This window comes from Equus asinus, chromosome 8 (assembly GCF_041296235.1).
Source record: "Equus asinus isolate D_3611 breed Donkey chromosome 8, EquAss-T2T_v2, whole genome shotgun sequence".
In the NCBI taxonomy this organism is placed as follows: Eukaryota; Metazoa; Chordata; class Mammalia; order Perissodactyla; family Equidae; genus Equus; species Equus asinus.
The window spans coordinates 75,039,189-75,062,817 of record NC_091797.1 but is presented as its reverse complement, the minus strand read 5'-3'; the positions used below and the strand labels follow the sequence as shown (position 1 = coordinate 75,062,817).

The window sequence follows — 23,629 nt, the reverse complement described above, 5'->3', positions numbered from 1 at the left end:
TGATTTCAAACCTTAACATTTTATTCTAAGAAAGTGTCGTTTTCCGTCATACACGAAACCATAATCTGGTGGAGCTAAGAGAGGTTTTGAGCTACCAAGCACCAGGCTCTTAATAGACAGAGGCTGAGTCTGACCCTGCTGGCCTGGATGCAGCCCGTGCTCACTCCCGCACCATGCTGCCTGCCCGCTGAGTGTGGATGCATGTGTAGCTTTTTTGCTGGGAGGTAAAGACTATATATACCATTTATGAATGTTTATTTCTTTTGGAAGTGGAAGCAGAGAGGAAACTATTGGAAAGGAAAGGAAAAATTAAGATTTTTTTTTCTATGAAATGTAGTCTCCTGAGTAAAAGTTTAGAAATGAAATATGCAACTTCTCTTCTTTCTTCTGAAGTGAATTAAAGTGAAATGACTCCAGGTTTTTACAGAATGAAAAGAGCTTGGGTGAAGTCTGAACATTCAGCCTCCCCAAAGAATAAGCAGATATCTGTGCGTGTACGTTGGGCCCTGGCGGAGATCCGTCGCGGGGAAGGTGTTCCTGACAGCATTCTGGATCTTCCTTGGGTTAGTTTCTAGGGCTCGTAGTTTCTTAGGCCGCAGCTTCCCGTGACTGACAGCATGCCACAGCTGGGTGGCTCAAACAACAGAAATTCATTCTCTCCCCATCCTGGAGGCCAGAGGTATGAAGCAAGGCGTCGGCAGGGCCACGCCCCCCTCAGGGCTCCAGGGGAGAATCCTTTGCCTCTTCCAGCTTCTGGTGGGTGCTGGCCATCCTGGGCGCTCCTTGGCTTGTAGACACCTCTCTCCAGTCTCTGTCTCCGTCTCCACACCAAGTGCATGTGTCTGACTTTCTCTTTCCTTTCTTTTATAAAATAGACACCAGTCATTGGATTTAGGGCCCACCCTGATCCAGTATACCTCATCTTAACTAACTGCATTTGCAGAGGCCCTGTTTCACATCCTGAGGTTCCAAGTGGACATGAAGTTTTGGGAGATGCTGTTCAACCCAGTGCACTTCTTCTGCGAAGCTCTAGTTAGCCCAAACTGATGCTGACAGGCTCGTGCCAGAATGGGTGTCAGCACTTGGTCCTGCAGTCAGAACACGGGGATTTGGCTGTTGGTGATTATTGGGCTGCAGTGCCAGGGAGACGCAGAGACAGTATGGGTTTCTGAGGAAAAGAGGTGCGTTGAGTGGAGTGAGGACTTCGGTTAAATCCTCACATAGTATTTGGAAACTGCATTGGATGGGGAGTGCTGGAGCCGCAGAGAATGTTCCCTGTTCTAGAAACTGAACCAGCATTTCCAGGAGGAGCGCTGAGGTCAGTTTCACCCCCTATTAGAAATGCAGCTGCATGCTAGCCCGCTCAGGAACTAATTTCCTCGTGGAACTTGGTTCTCTAACCCCATGGGGCCTTTACTGTCCTCCACCCTTGTGTGTGTATGGGTCCATCCTTCCCTCACTCTTAGGAACCTGTGGCAGCCTCATGCCATCCTGTTTTGCATGAGATAGAGTCCTAGGTTCATAGCAAGACCTACAAGTCTTTATTAGTCTTTGTAGGAAGCCCACTGCTTCACAGATGTCTTGCAACTGTAACGGTTATGTTTTCTCAAGAATAAGCGCTAAAAAAAAGTTCTTAGCACTTAAAGTGTTCCTTCTGTTTGCAGGCCTCTGTTGGTGTGTGACTCCTGTTTTTGCCCCACCTTCTGCCTTCTGCATGCTCAACTTCCACTTCCTAGGGTTTGTCATCCTGATCCTCTCTATAGGCACCTGCCCTCCCAGGCTGGGACCCTCTGCCCTCCTGCTCTTCGTGGCTAACTCAGTTATCCTTTGGGTTTCAGTTGAAAATAGAGTCTACTTGAAGTTGTCTTGCCATACCAGGACTAGTTTGGATGTCGCTTGTCTGTGCAGCTGTGTCCCCAGGTGCACGCCTCTGTCATAGCACCACTTATGCAATGCTGGACCTGGCACCTTCCCCTCCGAGACTGTAAACCACATGAGTTCAGGGGCCATGGCTCTTTCGTTCATCATAGGATCCTCCAGAGCTTTAGCTCACTGCCCAGCAACTACTGGATACTAAATGAATGTTTGTGGCACTTGCCTGTACACACACGTGCTCTGATCATCCTGTGTCCAAGTTCAACTTACAGGACTGTTGCATCAATCACACCTTTCTTCTAGGCCTGCTTCTGGGTGGGCTGGATCCTCAGAGTGTCACTTATCTATCAAAAACGAATCAGCATAGCGTGAACCAACATGTCTTGGGGGACCTGGGACACAGGGATCGTCCTATAAAACACTTCCCAGTAATTAAGGGACCTAGAAGTTGATTTCGATTCTTCATATTTCACGGTTACTAGTCTGATGCTTCTTGATGTGAGCTAGGGCACTTTGATCATCTTCTTTCGAACTTCTTCTCTAGGACCATGGGAAGTTGCCTGCTCTGCATGTGGGAGATCAATCCCATGGCCACTTCAGCCCAGTGCTGTTGCTGGTCGTGATGTTTGGTTGACAGTAGGGGTATAGACATGTCTTCTTTCCTCTTCTTTGTCATTTTTATCATTCCCAGGAAGTGTCTATCCGTTTGAGTGACAAAACTGTAAACCACGTGTTCTGACAGACCTGGTTCTGGATAGGAAGTTGGTCTGTTCTCTGTTGAAATAGAGTTAACTGACATATTGAAGAGTCTGCTACTCTAGAGTGGGATTATTGATCATTAGTGCTTTATAGGACGTCCTGCAGTGCCTTGTAAGTTTCTTACAGTCAGAGCTGTTGTGTTTTCTTAAAAAAGAAGCAAAGAGGTAATTTTCACTTGACTTTTACAAAAAAGTAATTGTGTAGTTATTTTCAAATGACTTTAGATTTTCTGAGCCAGCAGTCCGAGTTTCAGATAATATAGTCAAGATAAAAAAAAGAAAAGCTCAGTTGAGACGCCCAGAGAGGAGTGGCGTGGGGATGACTCTTAAGCAGGTTCACAGTCACTCTTCTGTTGTAAAAGGAGGGAGAAGAGCTGGAACGCTGCAGTGTGGGGACCTTTGTAGCTGGTGGCAGGACGTTGAGGGGGTTCTCTGAGTTCTGCCTGTCTGTGAGGACTCGGTGTGGCCATCTGCTGGAGTGCGAGGAGCGACGCAGGGCTGGAGGCAGAGGGACAGCGGGGAAGGAGTCCCACGAGCATGCCCGGCAGCCGGAAGGCCCAGTTGATGTTGGTGACCCTGAAAACCTTGGCAATTTTTAAATTTTCTCTGTCAGTGTGCAAAGGCCGAAATTTGGAGTGGAATAGGCAGTGCTTTCTTCCAGGTAGATGGCCCCTGTGTCCTTCGATCGTTCCTGTCTGGCAGAAAACCAGTCTTGTAGAAATTCAGCCAACTGCATCACTCATGCGGCACCTGAGTGACCGCCCTGTGGGACAAACCGGTGACCACCCTCCACGCTCTGGCAGCTTCTCCATGTTTCTCTGGTCACCCTACTCTCCCACTCTGCACACAACCATTTCAGACGCTTTCTGTGCTTCTCAAGCTGCCCACTCCCCCACTTGCCCTCTCTTCCTCATCAGGTGACCTTCCTACTTTACTGAGGACAGAGAAGACAGCAGCCAGGACTCTGGACTCTGTCAGCTTCCCGCTCTGAGACACACACCACTTGCAGCCTCTCTTCTGTCACAGGAGGGGGCTGTCCCTCCTCTCTGAGACCGACCCCTCTGTTGGGCTTTGGGTCCTGTCTCCATGGGCCTTTTCCACTATTTGTTTTCTCTCCTGTAGTTTCGGTCTTTCCGTCTCAATGGAATTCTTCCCATTTTTTCTTTCCTGAACTTTTCCTTGAGGTATAACATAGAAACAGATTCACAGATCACAGGGCTACAGCATGAAGAATGTTCATGGCTGTGAGATAACCACATCTGTGTAAACCAGTGCCCAGCTTAGGAAACCACATGACCAGGACCCCCGAAATCCCCCTCAGGCTCCTTTCCAGTCATAGCTCCTCTGCCCTCTCTAAGAGCATAGAGTAATTTTGCCTGTTTTGAACTTTATGTAAATAGAGTCATACAGTAAGTTCTCTTGTGCTGGCTTCTTTCAGACCCAGGTGTTAGGTGTTGATTTCCATAAGGCTCAGTCCTGGGGTCCTCTTCACTCCCACCTGGGACTTTCTCCCTGGGATCTGATTCCAGTCCCACTTCAGTTACCATCTAAACACTAATGGCTCACAAATTTGTGTGTTACAAGGTCCTGACGTCTTATCTTAGTGCCCATTCCTTTTATTCAGCTACTGTTCTTGACATCTGCTGTTGGATATCACAGATGTCTAAAGTTGAAATCCTGATCTTAGTCCCCAAACCTTGGTCTTTCCTAGAGTTTTCTATCTTAATGAATGGCTCCAGGTCCACCCAGTTCTTCAGACAAAATCCTAGGAGTCGTCCTTGGCATTTCCTTCTCCCTCACCCACAGTATTCAGTCCAGCACCAGCTCTGATTGATTTCTCTCCTAGATGTGCCTTAAAGCCATTCTCTTCTTTCCATCTACACACTGCTTAGTCCAGGTTACCATCCTTTCTATGCAGATGATCCCCCAGCCTGTTTGCCCTTAGATACTCTTGCTTTCCACCCATGTGGTAAATATATCTTAGCTATGGTTTTCTATTAAAGTGCAAGTCTGTTCCCACTTTAAAACAAACAGAAACTAAGCACTCCAGTGGCTTTCCGTTGCTCTCAGAGTAAAGATCAAGATCCTTTCCTTCTGCTGTGCCCCCTTCTCCGTTCTCATGGTGTGCTGTGCTCCTCCTGGCTCCCTGTGCTGCGGCCACGCTGGCCCTTTTTGCTTCTCATACATACCTTAATCTCTGAGCACAAGTCCTTAGTGTATGCTATTTCCTCGGGGCGAATGTCTCCTTCATCTTGCAGATTCCTCCTCTAGATCTGGGCTCAGCTGTCACTTGTTCGAGGAATCTTCCCCGACCTTCCCGACCAGCTCGGCCCCCACTTCCGTCCCGTCAGAGGCTCCCAGAACACCGCCCAGGGCTGCTTTGTCACACACAGCATAGTTTGGGTTTGACATTTCTCCATGGACATTTTTGCTGAACATCTGCCTCCCCGCTAGGCTGTGACCTCCACAGGGAAGGGACAGGTGTACTTCAGCTGCCTGTTGAGGGCAGTGGCGGACACAGACCCTGGAGAAACGTGTGTTGCTTGCATGACCTGTGGAAGACAGAGACGGAGGAGTTTTCGACAGTCACTGAACTCACTAGTTCTCTGCAGTCGCCACTGGTCAAGGAGCGTTCACTCCAGCAGCAGGGAGAGGGAGACGGCGAACAAGGAGGCACACGTGAACGCACAGAGCAGTGCCGGCGGGCAGGGGGACGGGAAGCAGAATGACAGCCGAGCGAGGTGAGTCAGCTGGAGCGGCTGCTCTCTGAGGAGGCAGCCCTGGCGCCGGACCCACGTGCTGAGAGGACTCGGTGCTCGTGCTCCGGGAACAGCGCGGGCCGGGGCGTCTGAGGCGCCGAGGGAGACGCGCTTGGCTGGTTTGAGGACGAGGAAGGAGACGAGCGAGGCGCTGTGTGGTGTACAGGAGGGTATGGGCTTGAGAGTGGGCGGAGCCCGCGGCCGGCTGGTGTCCAGCTGGTGCACCAGCGAGAGGAGTGTGTGCTTTAAAGAGGACGGGAGGCTAACCAGGGGAGTGGCATTGTTTTATTTACGATGTTAGAAGCTTAGGCTGGCTGCTCATGGGGGCCGGACTGTGGAGGAGCAAGAATGACGCCAGAGACAGCTGATGGCGAAGCTGTGGGGACAGTCTGCCTTGGCCAGGGGTGGCTGTAGTGGCGGTGGGGAGACGGGAGGGCGGAGTGGGGTGTATTGTGATGATCTGGATAAGTGGGGGTGCGGGGAGAAGAAGTAAGACCAGCTCGTCTGGGTGGATGTTGGTGCAGCTTACAAGTGGGGAAGAGTGAGGAGGAGCAGTGTGAGGGGTTTGGAAATGTTTGGAGCAGTCCAGGGCTGGAGGTAAAACTTGGGAGCCAACATCAAGATGGCATTTTAGGTGACGTGACTGGGTGAGATTACTTGGAGAGAGGATATAGACTCAGAAAAGAAGGGTGTCCCTAGTTGGAGCCCTGGAGCACCCCAACATTTAGACATCGAGCAGAGGAGGAGTCATCCCGGTAAAGAAAACGAGGAGTGGCTAGTGAGGTGGGAAGACAGCTGGTGAGGGGCACCATGCTGGCCAAGGAGAGTGTGTCATGTGGTCCCATCAAGTAGACGAGGACGGTGCCCATCAGGTTTGGCACTGTGGAGGTCATGACGGCCTGGGTAAGAGTGATCCCAGTGGGATGTAGAGACGGAAACCGATTGAGAGAATGTGAGGCATGCAGCTCTTTTGAAAAGTTGTGCTGTGAAGGGGAGCAGATATTTTGGCTGAGAGCTGGGGTGGGATGTGGGATCCAAAGAAGTTTGTTTCAGGAAGGGAGATACTGGAACATGTTTGTATGGGAATGGACCTACAGACAGACAAAATTGATGATGACGAAGAAGGAGTCATTGCAGGATTTGCTTTTGAGAAGGCCACAGGAAATGTTGAGTGAGCTGAAGTGGAAGGGCCAGCCCTGGGGAGGAGCAAGGTGCTTACTTGGAGGTGGAGGAGGAGGAGGAGGGTGGCAGAGGGCGTGGGTGTGGGTGCAAATAGCTGAGGGGATTGCCAGCGGGAGAGAGAGGAGATAGCCAAATGATTGCTTCTGTTTTCTTAATAAATTCTCTTGGCAAGTTATCAGCCACAAGTGAGGGAGCTGAAGGGAATATAGAAGACTTGAGAAAAGAGAAGTATGAAGTAGTAATTTAAAATATTGGGAAAGTGTGTGTCCTAAAGATTTTCAGAAGAATTTGTTTACGGCCAGAGCCCATTTGAGACTTGTGATCGTCAGATAAGGCCTGGCATTATTCAGCTGCTTGGGTGCCGCATGGATAGGTGGAGAACTGGGTTTAAATACGGTCGGGGTGTTACTGCAACAATGTGATGGAGGGAGAAAGTCACAAGAGAGTCAACAGTGACTGCAAGAGAGAAGTTCTCAGGATGGATGAAAGAGGACCGAGCAGGACGAGAACAAGTGGTAGGGTTAGTGGTCCCGAGTCTGCGGGCAGAGAATTGCTGGAAGGGGAGGAGTGCGAGGTGGTTGGAAGATGGGTCGCTTGAACAGATTTTGGAGATGGTGGTGCAGTCGTTGCTGATGGCAAAGCCGTGGTATGACTGTGGAACTGGTGATGGCAGAGGAGAGTGGCTGAGAGAGTGAGTGGAGGGCAGAGCCGTGGAATCTGAGCCAGAGAAGGAAGCGAGGGAGTAAAGACAGACAGGATCTGATTAGTGGGACAAAAAGAGATTAAAAACAGGCTGGAGGTCCTTTGGGGGCAGAGGAAAGGTTCAGGCAGATTAACAGAGTCAGAAAGCTAGAAGAACAGGACTTTTTGGTCAAAGGATGATAAATAGAGTTTCACTGACAATAGATGCATTGCTAACGAACTCGTAGGTTAGCGTTCTTGCTGGCGCTGTGTGGTGGTGTGCTTGAGTTTGCATGGTTATGGTGTCGGTGGAAGCAGAGTTTATTCAGCTCTATCACATAGAATGCTGTTGTTGACTGTCTCATGGCTGAAGAGCTTCATTACAGGGACCTTGTAAGTAAAGGCTTAGTGGTTTTTGTTCTTTTTGTTATGGAAAATTTCAAATAAAGTCAAAAGTAGAGGAAATTTAAAAATGGAACCCCGTGTATCTCTTCCCCAGGTTTAAAACTCATCAGGTTTTTGCTGTTCTTGTCTCCTGTACCCCTCTACTTTTGGGTTCACATGAGAAGCCCGTTTATAACTTGTCAGGTTTTGTGACGACTCCAGGTCACATATTGGGTGTTAGCAGTCTCACCAGTTACCTGAGCTCTTGTGCAGCCAACATTTCAAAAAGGAAATAAATACATAATGCAAGTGTCTGTCCTTGAGTTTCCAAAGGATGCTCGTTCCTTCATATTTTGACTGACTGATAGCATATAAAACGTTTTTTGTTTGTGATAGGCCAAGACGTCTACATTATCCTGATTATATAAAAAGAAAACAGATGCAAAATAGTGTTAGGTGACATAACTTGCCTGATGTTCCAGCATCAAGTGGAAATATTTTTAAATCCCTTCTCTTCTTTTGGTTGAACTTCATTCGTACAGCATCTGCCCTTCACCCTGTACTCCCCGTCCTTGGAAGGGCATCGCTGTCCTGTCCCCATTGCAGACCATCTCCCTCACCAGTCCCCATCTCTCGTCTGTCATCAGGTGCCAACAAGACATGGTCCTGCATCTCCCTGGAGCTGCCCTCTTGTCCACTAGCGTGCCGTCTGCAAGCCTGTTTCTTCACAAGTCTGGCTGTGAGATTTAGTTGCTCTGGGGCGGTCTTCTCTTCTTCAGTCAGTGGTGCCAGTTCCAGGTCTGTGTGTCTGTGTGGTTCTTGTGTCCCGGTCATAGTCTCATTCAGAAGAGCACAGATGAGGCGCTCAGCCTTTCTGCTCAGCAGCAGCTGGCTTCACACGTGTGTGCAAAGTCTGACATCGAGGCTTTTGGCTGCTGATTCCTTTAGGAGTGTAATTGGATGTTTCTCCCCTGCCAAATCAGGGTGATTAGTGTTGATTTCATATCCACCCTGTCCTGAGTGTATCCAGATCAGAGTCGGCTTTCTGGAACATCGGTCGCAGTTTCCCAATCTCCACCTCCGTCCTGAATGGTTGGCGTTCCCCTCATGGCGGCACTTAGGCTGCCATCATCCCAGCCCCATGGGCCCCTGTGGGATGCTCTCTCTCAGTGTGTCACATTCGTCGGCTCCTTCATTCTCCACCACCTGCCCTGTGGAGACTGAGTCCTTCTACTTTGAGTTACTGGTTTGCAACCATAGGATCATTTTAACAACAAATCCATGAAAAACTAGCGTACCTTTTTTCCCCAAGCAAAATCATCTCTTTGGTCAGCTGCGTAAAAGGAACATATAAAAGGCACGTAGGAAAGTATGTTTAAATAATCCACATTTCAAAATCCACGTCCAGCCCCCTCCCCAGCACGGCATCAGGAGCCTCTTCCCAGGGCAGGGGGCTGTCATCTTCACACTCTGCAGTGGACTCAGCTGAAGTTTGAGGAGGAAGTCTGTGTCCTCGCTCTGCACCCTCCTCTTGGCCTTGCCACCTGCAGGCATGACCAGAGTGGGCTCCTCTCTCACGAGTGTATCTGCCTGCAAGGAAAATGGAGGCTGCTGCAGCAGAGTCAGCCACAGCTCGGTCACAGTGTCACCTCCTGGTGACAGTGGTGGTGACTGTGCATCTAGAATTGGGAGCACTTGGCTTGGGCTGGCCTCCAAGGGCAGCAGCTCCATCCTCCCAGCCTCTTAATCCTGCGTCCCCGTCTCCAGTGACCCTGGCCAGGACCCAGAGCTTTTACTCTCGCAGGACACAGCTTCCCTGTATCTAGGACTCATTTCTTGACTTCCTTGCATTTCGGCATCGGTTGTTTATTAGCTGATCGCTCAGTTTTAACTGTCCTGGGAGGCAGGACTGATCCCGATGTTCTTTGGTGTCTCAAAGTCTAGATGAGGCAAAGACTCCAGTGGACAAACTCCAGGAAGAGAGGGCAAGCTCTTTTTCATGGAAGTTGGGGATTTGAGGCAAATGGGCTAAATTTAAGCTTTTTTTCTTTCAGTTGTCAGCCAAACTCTAACTTTCCAATTTGAAAAGTTCCCCTCAAACGTAGGTTGAAGGCGTAGTCTGCTGGGGCTGCTCCTGAGGCCTCACGCGGAGAAAGTAGAGGTGGCCCTGGCAGCGTCAGGTGACCTCAGGGCCAGGCTCCTTCCTCCTCTGGTCACACAGGTCGTCTCGCGGTCGTATGGACTGTCCCCTTGAAAGCCCTCAAGGGACGTTGGATATGAGACGTGTTGAGTGAGAGAATCTTGGCAACGTCGTGCCCTGGGGTCTCGAGGATCTGTGGCTCATCTCTGCTCCCTTGACTTCCGGTCTCCTCTCTGTGTGCGGTGCAGTGGGGCAGGTGCTGTTGAGGAAAGTCTCCAGGGGGGGCCCTTTGTGGGGTTTGTCCTTCTGGTGTTTGGTTGGTCACGTGGCAAATTTGTTGGAGTTTCTTTTGCTTTATCTTGTTTTTCTCTTTGCTACAGAACGTAGCTTATCGCCCACCCCCATGGTGAGACCCACAGATGTGCCCCAGCATGTTACCTGGAAGGAGTGACAGTGCTGATTCCTCCCCCAGAGAAACTGGCGGCAGCTCATGTGGGACAACTTAGGAATTTCATGTCGCCAAGTTGGTGTTGAGTTACCATCCTGAGCAGAGTCTGCCCCACTGAGCTGGTCTGGATGGCCGTCCTGCCCCCTGCCGCTTCATTTCCAAGTGCAGGTGCTGGGAGAACCACCACGCTCCTCGAGCCTGGGAGGGAGGGAGGGAGGAGCAGAGCGCACCGCTGCTTCCTCTGTCCTCTGTGTGTCACTGTCCTGCAGCCGTTGCCTTCTCTCTGCTCTCCGGTGCCGTCTGCGCAACACACATTCTCAATGTGCTCAGGATTGACTGGGGAGCCACAGCCATTTGGGGGTGGTTTTTCTGTGGTTCAGTTTCACCTCTGTCCAGTCTGTCTGGTTCTAGGATCAGTTTGTCATCTCAAGAGGAGCAGGAAAAGAATGTCTTAGCATTAGCCAATTTTTTTCTCAGGAAAAACTTCAAACATATACAAAGGTAGAACATTTTATTCATCATCTAGATTTGGCAGTTAGAGCAATTTGGCCACATTTGCTTTATGTTTCCTTTTTATGTTTTTGCTGAAGTGTTTTAAGATACAGCTCAAACCCCGTGTCATTTCATTCCTACATGCTTCAGTTTACATCTCTGAAAACACCACCCCCGACGTGTGTTTACGTAACTGCAGTGCATCGTCACACCTAACGGTTGACAGGATTCCTTGTCTCGTCTGGTACCCAGTCCCTAATCCTGTGTCCTCAGTTGTCTTCTTTTAGCAGCTGGCTTATTTGAATCAGATTCCAAAGAAGGTCCTCATGTTACTTTTGATTGTTATGTCTCAAGTCTCTTTGATCTAGAGCAGCACCCCCTCACATTTCCCTTCCATTTACTTGTTGCAGAAATGGGCAGTTGTCCTGTGGGCTGGCTCACATTCTGATATTTTTCTGCTTGCATGCTGGTAGTTCCTCTGTCCCTTCTGTTCCTTCAAATAAAAGTGAACTCTAGAGGCTTGGTTAGATTCTGGTTCAGTCTTTTGGCAAGAGTGTTTCTAGGTGATGCCGTACGTTTCTTGTTGCATCATGTTGGGAGGCTCACCAGGTCTGGCTGTTCCTCCTTGAGCTGTGCTAAGACTGATCAGTGGGTTCAGGGGATCACAGCCTGATCCTTGTGATGAAAGTTCCTCATCAGCCTTTCCTCTCATGTTTTCGCCTGCTTCTTATCGTGGCCTGAATGAGGTATGTCATTAAGGGTACACGTTTATTAGCTGGGTTGTTGCATTATCTTGAAAGATAGTTGATAGAGGAAAGAAAGGATGGATGCTTGATTCTTTCCTTTTAATTGCCAGTTTTCAAAAAAGGTAAGAAGCTAGTGTCTTAGTTACTTCCAGTTTTGTCCAGTGCCTGGAGTCTCTCTGCCTCTGTGTGCTCCCGTTTCTCACTGCACTCCTCCCCGTGCCCCACCCCGTGCAATCGTCAGGAACTCATGGTGTTTTGTATATTTAATGTGTTTCAGTAGATTGCATTCATTATTCGTTTTGATGCTCAGTTGTCCCATTTTTGGCCAGCGGGAGTCTCTTCGTAAATTGGCATCTGTGTTCCTTTGGCATGACTCTTGCGTTCTGGTGTAACAGGATGTTCCAGGCTCATTTTATAAAATGCTACTCTGGCCTCAAAACCAGCCCTTCTCTGAGGATCCCTGTGCCATTTGGTGGGAAGGGACCATTGATCTCAGTTGTCATTGCTTCCAGGCCTTTTTGGTGGACAGAGCTAAAAAACAGACATGAATTCAAACTATTTCTAAGTCAAATTTTATGTTATAGGACTTTTTTCCTTAACTTTGATTTTATATTTATATCTCATTTCCCTTTATATTGAATTTTAGTTCCTAACAACGTTAACATAATTACTTACTTGTATTATCCTACTTTATAAAAACACCAATGTTATTATAACAGTTAAACTATTGAAAAGAAGTTTGGTTTCTTTGCAGCTGTATTTGTCAACAGTGTATGTCCTTCTGAGAATGTGCAATCAGTATAGTGTTCTCAAAAGTCATTTGTGGATATGTCACTAACTTGAAAGTTAAGGCTCATTCCTTTCATTTTGTTTTAAAATTTTAGGGATTGCTTTTGTTTTTTATTTAATTTTTTGAATAAACATTTATATTTTCAAAGTCAAAACTGCATAACAAGGTACGTTGAGTTTTACTTGGTCGTTTTTGCCTTCCTCCCCGATAGATAACTGTTTAAATTCAGTTTTGTATATTCCTTGTCCATGTTTATTTTTATACGTCATGTAAACAAATACATAAATACATTCCTATTCCCTTCCTTTTTTGCACAAAAGATAGCAGAGTTTATATACTATTCTATGCCTTGCTCTTCTTTAGTAAGCCACGTTACTTGGGTTCACTCCCTGTCAGTGCATGTGCTCTTCCTCAGTCCCTGTCTTAAATGTCTAAGCAGTATTTCATTATGAGGAAGTACATAGTTGATTCCACCAGTCCCCTGTGGATGGGCCTTGGGCTGCCTGCAATGTTGCTGTGACAGATACTGCCATGAATAAGCTGGGCCAGCAGTACTTTCCTATTTTTGTCAGTGTATCTTGGGATAGATCTCTAGAAGTGTAATTACTAGGTCAAAGGAGAGATGCATTTATAATTTTTATACTGAGAATTCTATTTCTGTTGACTCTCTTTTTCCTGAAATTTTGGTTATCTAGTTGAATTTCATTATTCTAACACTTCTACCTAGAAGCAGTCCAATTTGTTTTGCTGCTTTAATGTTAAATCTCCTCAGTCACCCAGGTGCCCCGTCTCTGTGTGGAACATGTCATTGACAGTGTCATTGTGAGATCTGTTAATTGCATTGAATGAATTAATTGAAGTATCACTTACTGAGTATGGAATACAAGAGATGAAAAGATGGCTAAGACATGGTCCTAAACCTCAGATTTCAGATTGAATATTTTGGGATTTATTTTCTTCTATTTCCTCTTCATTCTATTTGTTGTATATTTGTCCCATGTTGGTTGTCAGCAGACTGGTGATGAGGCACTGGGAAGTGCACCTTTATCTGCTCCCCCAGGATGAGGCAGGGATGTCTGTTGGGGGGAGAGGGTGTCATGAAGTACTCTCCAGGTGCATTCGACAATATTAATTGCACGCCTCCCCTTTGCCAGAATATAGCAGTGAGCAGCACACAGAGTTCCTCCCTTGTGGTGTTTACATCTCAGTGCAGGCAACAGATCAGAAACCAAGCAATAATAAGATAATTACAAGTTCTCTGTGCTTTGAAGGAATCAAATAAGAGATTAAAATAGAGTCTTAGCCAGGGGCCTCCTTTTGGTAGAGGGTGGGGGCGGCTGACATAGCAAGTCACACACCAGGTTGGGGAGAGAGCATTTCAGGCACAGGGAACAGCATGGACAAAGGCCCCGAGGCAGGCACTGCCTTTGGGGGTTTGAGAACTGGAACAAAGCACAGTGAGGTGGGGGAGAGTGGAGGCAAGGTCATGAAGGAGCTTGGGTTTTAAGTTAAGGATTTGGATTTTAAGTGCATCAGGAAACCATTGAGGGCAATTAAGCAAGGGAATGACATTGGACACCGATATGTCATGTATTTATTCTTTGTATAGATTGAAAGGCTACTCAAATAAGATGTTTTAGCTCCTTCTGGAGTTCAGAGGGGAGCTGCTTCTCATACTCAGGTGGAGGTCTTCGGAGGATTTCCTTCCTTTTTCAATGATATTCCCTTGATGTTGTTCAGATAATTAGTCACTGGTTGTAATTGCATTATATACTTGGGCTATAAACAGGAGTGTGATATGTACAAATTCTCTTCTTCAGACCTGCAGATCCAATAGAGACATCTCTCTGGGAGATAAGGGAGCTTCTTCCTCAAGATCCAGAAAGGTCTGTGTTACTGCTGTCACATTTATGTGACATTAATTGTGTAATCAATTATGGAATCAGTAGCAATTTCCTGGACAAAAAAAGGCATTTTCAGTGTATTTCTGTTTTTGTTCCAGGAGCCTGGAGTGACCCCTGTGTTGGGAATCCTCAGAAGGAAGGGCTGACGCGCCTGGAACCCGAGGAGCTCGCTTCCTGGGAGGCTCCTGTCTGATGTGGAGGAGGCAGAAGGCCACACTGACGCTTCCAGGGCCGGCTACAGGGGATCGAGACCGACACGCAGTGTCTTGCCGTCTGCTGCAGGGGACGCTGTGCAGTCCTTTTTCTAGAAGTGAGAAGTACGAGATTATTCTGCAAGAGGAAGATTCCAGGGGCTTAAAAACGCAAAGGTTTGCACCTTGGGAGCCCCTTGGAATGTTGACAACTCAGGATCTAAGAGAGAGTTCTGTGTTAATGAGTTACAGAATTCATGTGGGAGGAAATGTCACTTTATAATCAATAATAATACTGAGTGAGGAACACTATGCAGGAAGAAACCTTCTGTAGAAGGACAGGCAGGGAGAAGCTTAGGCCGACCTTAAACCTACCGATTAGAGCAAGCCTGAGATAAACTGCTAAAATGGCCAAATAAGAGACTCAGCGAAGTAGCAGTCGTGTAACTGTAGCAGTTGTAAGGAAGTTTTCTCCTCTAAATCACGATACCAAATAGGAAAGATGATCTACAAGTGCCCCATGTGTAGGGAGTTTTTCTCTGAGAGAGCAGATCTTTTCATGCATCAGAAAATTCACACTGCTGAGAAGCCCCATAAATGTGACAAGTGTGATAAGGGTTTCTTTCATATATCAGAACTTCATATTCATTGGAGAGACCACACAGGAGAGAAGGTCTATAAATGTGATGATTGTGGTAAGGATTTCAGTACTACAACAAAACTTAATAGGCACAAGAAAATCCACACTGTGGAGAAGCCCTATAAGTGTTACGAGTGTGGCAAAGCCTTCAATTGGAGCTCACATCTTCAGATTCACATGAGAGTTCATACAGGTGAGAAACCCTATGTCTGTAGTGAGTGTGGGAGGGGCTTTAGTAATAGTTCAAACCTTTGCATGCATCAGAGAGTCCACACCGGAGAGAAACCCTTTAAATGTGAAGAGTGTGGGAAGGCCTTCAGGCACACTTCCAGCCTCTGCATGCATCAAAGAGTCCACACAGGAGAGAAACCCTATAAATGTTATGAGTGTGGGAAGGCCTTCAGCCAGAGCTCGAGTCTCTGCATCCATCAGAGAGTGCACACCGGGGAGAAGCCCTATAGATGTTGTGGGTGTGGGAAGGCCTTCAGCCAGAGCTCAAGCCTCTGCATCCACCAGAGAGTGCACACTGGGGAGAAACCTTTTAAATGTGATGAGTGTGGGAAGGCCTTCAGTCAGAGCACCAGCCTCTGCATCCACCAGAGAGTGCACACAAAGGAGAGAAACCATCTCAAAATATCAGTTTTATAAAGCGTTTCGCTAAGAGTTAAAAATCTTAAAACCCATAAGTGCCACTAGGAAGGAAACCCTGTAAATACCTACATTGACCCAAGAAATTTTTACAGCAAGCCCCAGCAGAACATTCTTTTCAGAGAGGCATCTGTGAGGTTGACTTTTTGATTCACGCCAAGTGTGATCCACAACTTGACTTGTGAATCTGGAGTCCCTCAGAGTGTCTGCCCAAGACGGGCTGTGAGGTCCCAGGCGTGCATGTGCATTTCCTGGGATTCCAGCACAACACCTCAGTCGTTGAAATACCGCACAGGAAACCATGGTCATTGCCCAGCCTCCTGAGTCACCTTCTGTCTACACTTTACCTGGAAGCTACCCCAGATACCCCGTCTTCGGGAGCTCATGCCCGGCTTCTCTTGATTCAGGCATCCTGGTTAATGCATTTGAAAATGGACAGCTCCCACTAAGATAGTGTTCTGGTATCTCTGAGGTTACCACTTAGCCCCTGCATATCTTTCCATATATCCCATTATTTCTGAACCCGCTTTACCCATATGTCCTCAAAATACCCATAAATATCCACCCCTTCCTAGATGGCATTATCTTTCGTTTTAGGTTTCAGGTGACTCATAATTTCCATTCACTTGGCCTATCAGAGAAATCATTAGCAGACATACATGCCCTTGAACTTTTCTTGATTTTTTTTAATTTTGTGGATTCTGCTAATCACTGTGTCTCTGTTAGACTTAATTTTCTAGTGGCTACATCACATATTTTTAACTTGAATTGTTTTGGAAATAGCTGAATGTAAATAGGGAGGAAGAAGCAAGCAAAGTTGGAACATTCCTCCATCCAGAACTGCCCTCTTGGGCACCTTTTGTGACATGTGGAGCTCCTTACTAGCTAGGGGAGACCACTGGAGACATGGATGGTAGGAGTCACTAATAATAATTAGTCTCTGTTTCTGTAATTTTGGGCAATAATGTGTAGGAGTCCTTGCTACTCCTTCATTGAGGATTACGTATCAGTTCCTTTTCAGGCATCACTGTCTGTGTTAATCTATCCTCCTTTTTTCCTTCATTCATTCAACAAGTATTTATTGAACACCTCCTACATGCCAGGCATGTGCTCGGTGCTGGGAGTACCACTGAGTGAGACAGACAAGGGCCCTGCTCTTATGGAGTTGACTTCTGGTGGAGGAGACAGATGATAAGCAAGTAAACAAATAAATGACGTAGTGTGAGATAGTGATTAAGTGCTATGAAGAAAATAAACTAGGGTGATGATTTAGTGTGGTGGGTGGGGTGGGGGGGGCAGTGTTAGGTAGCGGTCAGGGAAGGCCTTTCTCGGGTGGCGGTGGATGGGAGCGGAGGCCCAGAGCATTGGCTGCGAGCGCAGGCTGGGGGTGGCCCTGCCATGTCTCGGGAGGGGAGGTGGGGAGCGAGGAGCGCAGTGAGCGTGGGAAGGGGGGAGACGCTGAGGTGCTCCGTATCCCAACCTTTATAGGCCTTTTTTTTTTTTTTGGCTAGATTGATATTAAAAACTCATGTGGAGGAACTCAAGGAATGTTTAGAAGACCAAAAGTCCCCAATGACAAGAACAAAAGCAACTAATTTTTAACTTTGTTTCTCTTCTCATTCCTGTTTTCGTTGCTTTCCCACATGTAGTCCTTTTGCTCAGGAAGTCTTTGGGGAAACTGAGGCTCTTTGAAGCTCTGAAATGGGGGTCAGGTTAGTGGTGTCTGTCAGCTGTCTATGGGGATGGAAAATGAACTCCCCAAAATAGTCATCGAAATGCTGAAACAAAGCGTGATTTCTCTTCATATTTGAATTAATTTCTTCTGTTAGACTGGAAGGGGTTTTTGTATAACTAACACCTCAACGTGTAAAGGAGATTGAAAAGGAGCACACAATTTAGTGGGTGGGCCTGAGTGGAGCTGGCATTTGCGGGTGAATTTGTCGCTGTCTGGACTTGCATCCAGACGTCTCTGTAACAGGCCTTGGGAAGTCGCTTCTCACGCATCTCCTTTCACAGAGGGCTGGCATCGTTATTCGAGTGAGCCCCTTCCAGGCCTGAACTCCTCGACTGCGATTTACTGTGGTGTCTTACCCCTCTTTCATGTCACAGTAGTGTGGAGCACTAGAGAAAAGCCTAGACTTTTAGTTGATAGAGAGCCAGTTGAAATATCATTGATAGAATTTTAGTTTTAGGAAAAATTGGTTTGATTTCTAGCTTTATTACTATTAGGTATATGAGCTTGGGCAAATCGCTTAATCTTTGAGTCTAGTTTTCTCACTTACAAAATGAGGATATTAGGCTAAATGATTTCCGAGTTTCCAGCTAGTCCTAGAGTTCTATATTTCTACATAGTTGAATTATTTTATCATGCTGTTGCTGGGGAATATGACTAACACTTTTGAAGCTACTAATTTTATGTCAAGCTTTAAAGTCCATAATTGTTATCTTCGGAAAATATTATTTGACCTACAGTATGTCCAAATCAATTTAATAAAATCACTTTATAACGGGGTTCTGTGCTTGACATGTAGTTGTGTGAAGTCAGTGGCTATCATGTGTATGTCTGTGTGTGTGTGTGTGTGTGTGTGTGTGTGTGTGTGTGTGGTGCGGTTGACTTTTGCATTATGCCTAAGGTGACCATATAATTTATTGCCCAAACTAGGCACTTAAGAGCAAAGGGGTGGGCGTGCGATTAATACTTGAATGAGGACAACATACCTAAACTGGGACTGTCCCAGCTAACCAAGTTGTGGGGACACCTTAGCCCAGGGGTCGCGCAGCCCAAGCAGGTAACAATGACTAAATTGCCTATAAATTGCAGGAATAATTCAAAGAGGAGTCATAAGGGCCGTGGCTGTGGCCGTTTGTTCCCATGTAGTCTGCCTTTTTAAGAAAAAACCAACAATCTAGACTTTTACATAAAATTTAATGATTTTTAAGTGTTGACTGTGAATTCACGTTCCCTGTGTGATCCATTTTGGTCATTTGTATTATCTGCCTGGTGCCCATAGGCTTTTATTTCACTTTCAAACTCCTGGTAAGGGATGACATGCTCTTAGCTAAAGCTGTGGTCGCCCGTGTTCCATGCAGCATCTCTGACAGTAGTCTGGCATCTGCTGGCTTTGAGGGGCAGGTCTGCACTGTGCTTCCACTGTCGAGGTGGAAGCCGTCCAAACTGGCCCTTTCAATGTGAGTGGGTGGGGAAGAGAGGTCACATGTGAGCCCAAGTGTCACCCATCGGGTCACTCCTGGTGCCTGCTAGGATTTAGGGGCTGTGAGAGAGAAGGCAAGGCTGACTTCACAGTTTCTAGCGGGAGCCTGAGTCCCTGGCACTTTGCATCTTTAAGACAGGAAGTCTCTCGAGTCAGCCCAGCAGCGTTCAGAGGGCCCACTGTCTGAGGACGTGGGTGGGCGGCCTTGAGGAAGATATAGAGGGATTCTCGGGTGTTGCATGAGCTTGGACATGATGCCGTCCAAGGGACCTTCCAACTCTTGCTTCTCTTATCCTAAAACATTTAAAATTACTAAGCACTTTTTCTGTACAGTTGGCTATTATTCTCAGGAATTTGACAAAAATAGGTGAATAGAAAGCAAATATCAGAAGCAGATGGCAAAGTGCTCCATGGTAAAGTCAAACCCCTAGGGGAGGGTGAGAAAGAGGCTGATGGCATCACAGGCAGGAGCCCAATCTCAACAGCACTGCCGAGCGAGGCGTGTGGGTGAGAACTGCAGGGGGGAGAAATGAGGGCCACTCAGCCCGCCCTCTGGGACCCCGTGCAGTTTGTTCTCTGAACCTCAGGGTTCTCATCTGTAAAATGGTTTTGACGGTACCTAACTCGTGAGGGAGTTGGAGAACTGAGTAAAGTAAACGTGTACAAAGAGCCTAGCATTCACTAATCCAACAGAAAAAATACTAATCCCAGTTGCCTGTTAAGGAAGATGAGTCATGTTACTTGGAGTTCTTTTTCTGATGAGCACTGTGATGGGTTTGGGCATCTAGATTTGGGGATAGGGCTGGAGAGGACTGAATTGCCCCATGTGATAAGAGAGAGAAGAAGTTGAATGCCCCAGGATAGTCTGGGACGAGAAAATGCAAGTAGAATGGGAGAGGGACTCGAAGAGAGGGCCCCAGTGGGCTAGGATGGCGTGAGGTGGCACGCTTCTGTCCACGAAGCCTTCTGGCCACAGACCCTTCCCTGCAGTCTTGGGGTGCTTGGTCTGAGTGGACTCCTCATGGAACTTGTGGGAGCCGAGTGCTGTGTTCAAGCTGAAATGGGGCAGAACCTAAGTATCACACACAGATAAGTGCAGGAGACAGGAGAGGGTGGCCAAAGACCATCAGCGCCACGGGATGCGCGGGAGTCCTCAGGGAGCATCAGGCTTCCGCAGGCCTGGTCCCCCAGCCCTGAGGTGCAGGGCGAATCCGGAGATCCCGGGCCTTGTGTTTATTCTGCATGTCAGCAAGAGCTGGGCGTAGGCCTCCTGGAAGGCGACTGGCATACCAAAGCTGCTTTACTGCTCAGATTTAGGCTTATGCAAATTATATACTTTTTTAGAGTAAAATAAAAGCATGTATAGGTTGCTCTTACTGATTTTCAGGTGAATTTATACATTTTATAGATTGTTGTGTGTATACCCTGCCAGTTATGTTTCCTAAATCCTGCTTCCGGGAGTGGGTTCACTCAGGCACTTCGTCCCTCCTCCGTGCTGGCCTGGCCCGGTCTTCTCTGCGTCATGAGTTATGGTGGGAGGGTTGTGTTGGGAGAGTTTTTAAACCTAGAATCTGTAAATGAGTTTCAAAGACGTCTAGAACCTTCTTAAATTGTATCCAAAAGTCTTTGTGTATGTGGGTATATGCATTTTTCTGGGAACTAGGACTTTCATTAAGTTTGTGACTCTAATAGATAAAGAACATTGATTGATGAAAATCATCTGATTTAGCCGCACAGTTATTCACTGTGCTGGGACCTCAAGCAAAGGAGCACCTAAGAGTTCAGAACGGTGCTGAGTCACTGGACCAAATAGAAAATGATGGGTGTAATAAGTAGAAGGAAAAAGAACACTGTGCTGGGGTGTGAAGAAAGATAGAAAAGGCCATTGGCATAAAACGAAAGATACATGTGCACGTGTTGTCGCATTGGGCTCAGCGGGTAAACCGTGTTATGGTATGAGGTACCAGGCTCGCGGGAGAGGTTCTGTGAGCAACGTATGAAAGTGCGTGTGGTGAGAACACCAGGTGCTTCAGAGGGACTGGCTGGGGTGGGAAGAATTGACCGCATGCATGAAAGCATGGGGGCTACAACTGAGGCTGCCTCTTGGTCGCAGAGGAGGCACTTCCTTCTGTAAAACTGGAGTGAGGTCCCCAGTGCTGGTGGGGTTTAGATTCTCAAATAAACCTATGCAGATCGCTTGCTGGTGTGTTCTTCCATGTTTCATTTCTGTGTCCCACTTCACTTGCCTGGAGTACAAAATTAAGGTAATATTTCTTCTTAACGTTTAAATCAGTCACCTTGAGCCTTCCTCCTGTTTATCCCCAAAATGTCGTTTTTACCCCTGGCACTCTCCTGTGCTTGTGTGCCCCCTCCCCCCATTCTGAGATAAACTCAGGACCCGCAGGGACTTAGTCCAGAGGCTCAGTCCTCCCTCCAGTGCCCTGGGAGAAGGCACTGGGGATTGTGACTGGTGTACCAGCAGCCGTGTTTCCTGTACTGCTGTTCCTTGCGCTGTCACTGTTGCAAACAGTTAGTGATCAGAGAACTGTGAATTCTCTCTGTGTTGCACACCGAGACAGCTACTTGATCCAGCAAAGATCAGGAGAAGAAATGAAAAGAAAGAACTAGAAAGTATGAAATAACATGGCAGGAGTAAATTTAAACATAGCATTAGTCATAGTAAGTGTGAATGGGTTAAATTCTACTATTTACAGACATTTTCAAGTGGAATTATAAACTTCACCACAAGTATGTGTATAGGTTGATTATAAGAGGTGATCAGGGGGCCGGCCTGGTGGCACAGCGGTTAAGTGTGCACGTTCCACTTCTCGGGCCGGCGTTTGCTGGTTCAGATCCTGGGTGTGGACATGGCACCGCTTGGTAAGCCATGCTGTGGTAGGCGTCCCACATATAAAGCAGAGGAAGATGGGCACAGATCTTAGCTCAGGGCCAGTCTTTCTCATCAAAAAGAGGAGGAATGGCAGCAGTTAGCTCAGGGCTAGTCTTCCTCAAAAAAAAAAAAATAATGAAAGATTGAAAATAAAGGAGTGGAAAAATCTTCAGGAAAATACTAGCAAAAAGAAAGCAAGTGAGGGAAGTGGTGTCAGTCGAGAGAATTTGAGGCAAAAAGCATCAATTTATGAAAAGAATAATTTGTTAGGAAGGTAAAATACATGGTTGCGTACCTTCTTCAGCTCACAACATAGCTTTGAAAGATAGTTTGTGTTTTTAGAAATACAATGAGATACTGAGTAATTCCCAATCATGGCAGGGTAATGTTGATTCTCATCTCAGAAATCTCCAAATCAGCTGTTAACAAACTTGATCTGTCAGCTGTCTGTGAACTTTGTGCCAACAAACCCTCTTAGAACATTCATGAAAATTGACCATGTTTTATGCCAGGAAGAGAATCTCAGCAAATTCCAAAATGTGGAAATCTCACAGGAACGCATTCTCTAACGTGATAAAAATCAAGTTGCTGAAAAAGAGCCAAAAATTCTATCTACTTCAAACGAACAAAACACCCCCCCCCCCCCGCCACGTTAACAGCTAAAGAGGAAACCAAAACAAGTGCACATCCTGTTGGGTGGGACCAAAATGAGTAAATTTTATAGCCTTGAATTAATTTATTAGATAAGTATTAAAAATAAAGCAAGCCTTCAGACTAACAAGCTGGAGGCCTTTGTGGAGGTCGTTTGCTCCTGCTCCTCTCACCTGTGACTCTACTGAGTCATTTGGAAAATAAGGGTAACACAACATGCAGGCTGCTGGCCAGGCAGAGGAGGGCCCTGCCGCCCGAGGAGCCTCCCTTAGGTGGGGTTGCCAGATGAAACGCAGGATGCCAGTTACGTTGCCATTTCAGTTACTTGACAGGCTAAGAACTATTCCTTGTTTATTCACTGTTAATCTGAAATTCACATCTAACTGGGTGCCTGTGTTTTTATCTGCCTGTGGGAAGGATGGTGACAGGCTCTAGTGTTCAGGGCCAGGTGTCATAGAGAGTGCAGGAGACCCCAAGGATAGCTGTCTTTAGTGGAGTGGATGGGGAGCCCTCTTGGGCTGGACACAGGGTGTAGAGAGACCTGGCTTATTTCTACAGTAAAGAGAGACACTGCACACCCCTGGTGCCATGCTCCCCTGGGAGGGGAGAGAGGGAAGAAGGTTCTGAGTTCACAGGAATGAGTCAGATCCAGGGACACCTGGACCTCAGGGAATGGCTGTGCATGCGCAGGGGACCAAAGCCAGGGCCACCCTTGGCCAAGCATCCATCTCCCCCAGGGGTTGGCACCTGGACTAAACCGACTTGAGGCCAACTGCCTACCCCAAGGTTGTCCACAGCGCCACCCCAAGGCACTGGGAAGCAGCAAGCAGTGGACTGGGAGACCGCTGGGGTGCGCCTCCAGGGGATTTCTGGGATTCTCTAAATGTTAGCGTTATGGAATAATTCAAAGGGGGAAGAGGAGGAAAGCGAATGAGGGAGATCCTAGACTTTACCTGCTCTGAGGATGCTCGAGTGATACTGCTCACACCCCTAGGGTTCATCCTGGGTTTATTCACGTACCCCGCAAAATGCTGGTCGTCTGTGATGTGCCAAGCACTGGGCTGGGGCTGCGTGAGTGAGAAGAGTCAGCCTGGCCTCAGGGCCCTGGGCCTCAGGGCCGCAGGACCCAGACACTACGGAGGTGTGTGGTGTGGTGGGTGGGAGCCCAGGCTCCCTGGATTCAGAGTCCCTCCACAATGTCTAACTGTGGCCTCGGGCAAGTTTTTTCCCCTCCCGAG

At 47.3% G+C, this 23,629-nt stretch overlaps 1 protein-coding gene across 9 annotated transcripts in view; it reads left to right on the top strand.

Annotated features, from left to right (window-relative positions):
* The window catches only part of ZNF664 (zinc finger protein 664), a 61,607-nt gene that overhangs the window by 26,597 nt on the left and 11,381 nt on the right, over positions 1-23,629 (top strand). For 4 of the 9 annotated variants that reach the window (XR_006531669.2, XR_011505303.1, XR_006531668.2 and 1 more), the window contains exons 3-4: positions 14,076-14,141; positions 14,258-14,527. Coding sequence is in view for 1 of the 9 variants with exons in the window: in XM_044776031.2 (XP_044631966.1) it covers positions 14,853-15,638 (786 nt within the window). In the remaining 8 variants the exon portion in view is untranslated. Of the gene's footprint in view, positions 1-14,075; positions 14,142-14,257; positions 16,308-17,149; positions 18,163-23,629 lie in introns of those variants that run through there. The other 5 variants (XR_006531667.2, XR_011505304.1, XR_011505302.1 and 2 more) reach the window with 5 other exon arrangements.